This window comes from Octopus bimaculoides, chromosome 10 (assembly GCF_001194135.2).
Source record: "Octopus bimaculoides isolate UCB-OBI-ISO-001 chromosome 10, ASM119413v2, whole genome shotgun sequence".
Lineage (NCBI taxonomy): Eukaryota > Metazoa > Mollusca > Cephalopoda > Octopoda > Octopodidae > Octopus > Octopus bimaculoides.
In genome coordinates this window covers 84,727,285-84,733,287 of record NC_068990.1, presented here as the reverse complement: position 1 = coordinate 84,733,287, position 6,003 = coordinate 84,727,285, and the positions used below count along the sequence as shown (strand labels likewise).

At 35.5% G+C, this 6,003-nt stretch overlaps 1 protein-coding gene across 4 annotated transcripts in view; it reads left to right on the top strand.

Moving 5' to 3' along the window:
- Nucleotides 1-6,003, top strand: part of LOC106871332 (uncharacterized) — a 30,639-nt gene that overhangs the window by 22,497 nt on the left and 2,139 nt on the right. For all 4 annotated transcript variants that reach the window (XM_014917731.2, XM_052971341.1, XM_014917732.2 and 1 more), the window contains 2 exons: nucleotides 1,833-2,026; nucleotides 4,047-4,175. In XM_014917731.2, the coding sequence (XP_014773217.1) occupies nucleotides 1,833-2,026; nucleotides 4,047-4,175 (323 nt within the window). The remainder of the gene's footprint in view (nucleotides 1-1,832; nucleotides 2,027-4,046; nucleotides 4,176-6,003) is intronic.

Below are 6,003 nucleotides of genomic sequence, written 5' to 3'. Positions count from 1 at the left end.
CATTAGGAAGGGCATCCAGCTGTAGAAACTCTGCCAAATCAGATTGGATCCTGGTGTCGCCTCCTGGTCCACCAGTCCTCAGTCAAATCGTCCGACCCATGCTAGCACGGAAAGCGGACGTTAAACAATGATGATGATGATGATGATGATATATATATATATATATATATATATATATATACATATATATATATAAAAATATTTAGCAGAAGTAACAGAGTGATTCTAAGTCTGATAGATTTGTTCATTCAGTGCATGTAGCTCTTGGACCTTGAGTCACTCTGTTACTTCTGCTAAATATTGATAAAGGCATGTAAAAAGCACCATTCGAGCATGGCCAATACCAGTGCTGCCTGACTGTCTCCTGTGCCGGTGACACATAAAGACTTTGCTGTTGGTTTCTCTTTATTTTTGATATTGTTGCAAATACTCTAGAATAAATAAAATATGAAACAACAGACTCATAATAGCCAGCCAGCTTTTAATAACCATCCAGTTCTTAATAGCCAACAGGATTTGAACTTAGAACATAAAGGAACGTATGCTAATCCCAGAAGGTATTTAGTCTGATATTCCACCATGTTTGCCCTAATGATATTTTCTTTAGTAATTAACATAGTTATTAACAGGCAAGCTAAATTCAGACTTAATGGCATTTTAAGGAACAATTTTCCAGACTGCCATACGGTATTGATTAAATACTATTTGTATTTATTTTGATCTCACTGTAAATATTCAAGGAAGAATTAAGTAATTGCCTGTTAGATTGTTATATTTGAACATACTTTAACATTTTTGACGACTTCCCTGTAAGTTTCCCTCTAGTGACAAACAAGCACGCACACAACATAGATTAAGCGTTAAGTTCCGAGTGAACAGAATGCTGGCTCGGTTTTTGGTGAAGCCAATTGGCTTCATTTACTCTGTTGATTTTTAGAAGAAGCATGAATATTACAACATGATGTTTTCTATTTCTTGGAAATATAAAGATTAACTGGATCTCCATTGATTTCATCAATGAGTATTGTAGTTGTTTGAATTGTGGTATAAGTGGTTGAGTATTCCAAAAACCTTTGTACTCTTAAAGTATTCCTCAGGCAGATCAACATGATACAGTGAGGGACAAGGTTGACCCTTTCAATTACAGGTACAGTCAATGCAATGGACTTCCACATAGTTCCTATTGATTCAGTTTCTCTCACAAGGAATGGGTTAATCCAAGGCCTTGGTAAAAGATACTTGCTCAAGATGACACGTAGTGCAATTGCAAAGCAAACTTAAATGAATAGCTATCCCTTTGTCAGAAAATATGGAGCTTTTCTATCCTATGATAATAATAATATATGATAATGTACTTATATTTAAACTAGGTACACTGCTTAGATATTTTTGAAAATATGTTTGAGATATGTATTGAGGTTAGAATGAGCTGGACATAGTGTTGTCAGAGAGCAGAAACATGACTGATGATGTACCAAGGTATTGATGAAATAAATACCAATGTATTGGGGATTCAGTACTGTCCTAGGCTTAAACTATAATGGTGACCACAAACCATATAAAGTTTCAAACAAAAAAAAGTTTTCTTGCATTCAACTGAATATATTTATTAAAAAAAAAAATACACATTGGGTGTAGTCTGTTTGCAAGTGGTCATTCAGTTAAAAGTGAAAAGTGGGGTGTATTTGGTTAAGGCTGTGCATGTCATTCTCCAGCACAACACCCTGCCTGAAATATTAAATAACCTTGTGTATTAAGCTTCATTGTCAGGTGTGGTTAAAGCCCAAAGCAAATAACGTCTCTTATACTTTGTGTATTTTCTTCCTCAACAGGATAATTCTCAACTGAACATGAGGCTAAAAAACTGGGAAGAGAATCAGGTGTTGTCAAAAACAATCCAGGAAGTTAAAGACCAACTAGCACAGAATGTTCATAATCTGGACGTTTCTGAGAAGAAGAATCACATTTTGCAGCTCACAGTTGAACAGAGAGACAGAGAGATATCCAACTTGCATGGTGTTCTACAGTGAGTCATCATGAAAAATGTGAAAATAAAAAATGGCCGATATGATTGTGTGCATGTGCATGTGTGTGTGTGTGTTTGCACTGTCTGAAAGTACACCAGGAGTATTGACTGATGCTGGTTGAACCAGAGATTAGCAACAAGGTTTGAGGCATATCTGGAGTGTGTGTATGATGGCATTAATGAAAATATTTAATCTCTTAATTTTATTTTCCTATGCAAATATACAATTTTGTATGCAGTGATTATTTGATCTGTACTTTGACAAGTATGATGCAGGCTATGCTTTGCTGAGCCTGCATCAAAAGAATACCAAGATTTGTCCAGTGTTGTTCTCTTTACTTGCTAGAAAAATTTAAATAGTTGCCATTCACTAATACAACTTTTTTTTTATTACATATTAGTTTCTATTATAGTCCTGTTTCTTATGTGTCAGTTTTAACTATTGAAGAGTTGAGACAACTATGCTACATTTATATGAAAGGGATAAAATCTATATCTACTGCTTTTTAAAACCATTATTATTACAATTACAGCTCAGTGATTAGAGTGTCAGGCTCACAATCCTGCGTTAGTGTGTTTGATTCCCAGACCAGGGTATGTGTTGTCCTCTTGAGCAAGACACTTTATTTCTCATTGCTCCAGTCCACTCAGCCATAGAAATGAGTCATGACATCACTAGTACCAAGGTGTATCGGCCTTTGCCTTCTCCTTGGATAACATTGGTGGCATGGATCGGGGAGGCTGGTATGCATGGGCAACTGCTGGTCTTCCATAAACAACCTTGCTTGGACGTGTGCCTCAGAGGGTAACTTTCTAGATGCAATCCTATGATAATTCATGACCAAAGAGGATCTTTACCCTTTTAATTTTTATTATCATGGTGAGTTGGCAGAATTGTTAGCACACCAGACAAAATGCTTAACAGCATCTCGTCAGTCTGAGGTCAACTTAGCCTTTCGTCTTTTTGGGGATTGATAAAATAATTACCAGTTGAAAACTGGGGTCGATGTAATTGACTTTCCCCTCCTCAGAAACTGCTGACTTTGTGTTGAAATTTTAAACATTATTATTATTATTATTAGTAAGGTGAGCTGGCAGAATCATAAGCACACTGGGTAAAATGTTTAGCAGGTATTTCTTCTGGTTTTACAGTCTGAGTTCAAATTCCACCAAGGTCAACTTTACCTTTCAATGTTTTGGGCTCAATGAAATAAGAACAAGTCAAGTACTGGTATTGATGTAATCAATTATTCTCCTCCCCCCAAATTTCAGGCCTTGTGCCGATAGTAGAAATGATTATTATTATTATTAAAAATCATTAGCAGCCAGACAAAATACCTAACAGCCTTTCTTTCAGTTCTTTACATTCTGAGTTCAAATCCTACTGAAGTTAACTTCAGTTTTTATCCTTTCAGGATTGATAAAGTATCAATCAAATACTGGGGTCAATGTTATCAGCTTATCCCTCCCCTCAAATTGGTAGCCTAGTGCCAAAATTAGTGTTAGTATTATGAGTGCTGGTGAGATAGAATTACGTTTAAAGACATTTGTCTGCTAAGTAAATCCCAACCATTTCAGAACATCATGGTGCCATATCAGTCTTGCCTGGCATGTCACATTTTGTACCAGCCAGTCACTCAGCATGCAAAGACTGCAATAACATGGATATTGGAAGAAGAAAATGAAAAAAGGCACTACCTAAGAACACCTGGTGTTGGCTATTTTAGGAAGACTTCAAATGTGTGAAGACCATTTGGATAGGAGAGGAAAGAACTGGCAGATAGACTATCCTAGAGGAAGCTTGCTGCCTTAATTATCTCACAGCACAGAAGATCTAAGTATAGAATTAAGCTACCATTTTAGCAAAAGTCGTGTTTAAGGTTGAATCAGCTATTTGGTCAATAGAATTCAAATAGAATTTTTGCCAAATAGTTGCTTCACAAACATATTTTGTCAGTGAGATTTTGTTAAATAGATTAGTTTGCAATCATTTTATCTTTTCATTTATATTTCATTCCAGTTCTGTCCGAAAAGCTATGCAAGGTGTATTGGAGAATATTGACCCTTTAAGTGGAAACACTTCTGGCACAGATACATTGGGAAGATTTTTTAAACTTTTCTGTCATGAAACTGATCCTGAATGTTCAAGGTGAGTTATGTTAATGTCATTTCATTCTTCTTTCTTTTTTTTTTGTATTTTTAATGTTAGCATTCAAAGGAATTTCATCCCTCATTGTTTTACTGACTGTTTGTCCATATTGGATATATATTTGCTGGTTGACACCTCACTACTCCTCTTGATTCTCTAATGTAAAGCTCCAACTCCATGAGAGCTAAACTTCATCACTTGTTTCTACATTATCCTTCCTCTTTCTCAGGCTTACTGCTCTGGTACACCACTTCCTCGTTCTCCTAGCAAGTGTCATTCATTTACATTACACGTCTACAACCAGTGCAGCCATTCCTCATGTACACATTGGCCAGTCTTTGTTCAACTACTTTTCTAGCTCACCTGTATACATTTCTCAGTTCACTGAACTTTCCTGTAGATAAATGTTACTCATCTAGAATAAATGGCATGATTTATGAAATGTCAGACCTAGAAGCACATGTATGGCTTACAATGGCTGCTGTTAGAAAACATGATTGATAGCATTTTAATTAGCTCTGCTTGAACAAGTGTTCAACTGACAATATACTGTTTACATAGTGTAAGTGCAGGCCTCTGGTCAAGAAGTTTGCTTCATAACTACATGGTTTCAGTCCTATGTGGCATCTTGAGCAACTGTCTTCTACTATAGCCTTGACCTGACTAATAGCTTGTGCTTGTAATTAGTTAGTGGAAACTGTTTGTGTGTGTGTGCATTTGTGACTGTGGGTTGGGGGTGTTATTGTCTCCTTGCCTTGACTGTGATAATTAGAAAGAAATGTCTGTCATGCAAGCAGTGTCCTTCATTCCCCAGTCTTCTTCAAAAAAACATGTCTGATTCTGGGGAAATATTTCCATCCCTGGAAACATGTGAGATTTGGTGATGGGAAGGGAATCTGGCTGTAGAAATTACACCTCCTCAAAATTCTATCCAGCACATGTAAGAGCATACAAAAGTGGACATTAAAACAATGGAATATATACTGTAATTATGGTAACTTGTAATTTTAAGCCTGGTTTGAATAAGAAAACAATTCTGTCCCTTTAAAATTTTATTTAGCATTATTTTGGCCTATTTATGTTCACAGAGGTCATTTTTGTAGGTTAGCTTGGTATTATTCATCAGAAAGGATAAATTCGATTTTGTTTAGTGTTATTTTGTTGTGAAATTTAACAAAGTTAGTTGCTACTGTCTTAAGTTTATTGACCAGTGGTTTCAACCAGGGTTTTATTACAAACTTTTTAGGTTAACATTTCTTACATCTATCTCTAATCTGAAAGGCAATCACTATGAGTGTTGTTATATTTTAAGATTAACACCAAAATATGCTAATTAGATGTCAGCTTAAAAAAAAAGTTTTGAAAAATTTATTGTCATTTTGGTTATTGTAGAGGTTTGTTTGATATCAAAATGTATTCAGAACTAATTTTGTGGTTCATATCTTTTATATCTATATATATAAAAATGAGAATGTGTGTCTGTCTGTCTGTCTGTCTGTGTGAATCCCTAAAACTCGAGAACTACGCAACCAATTTCATTCAAATTTTACACATGCCTTACTTAGGGTTCCAGTTGTGTTTTAGTCAAAAAAAATTATTAACTTCTTGCAGAGTTCGAGCACACGGCAACATAATATCTCCTCCACTATTTAAGTATTACGTGTCAAAAGTGAAACAAAAACACTCATGTCAAATACTTTCACTTTAAAAATGAAACTATTCCACTAACTGAAACAATCACATTTCGATACTGTAGTGACAGATACTTTCACAGAGAGAGAAAGAGAGAGACAGAAAGAGAGAGAGAGAGAGAGAGATGTATATGTAT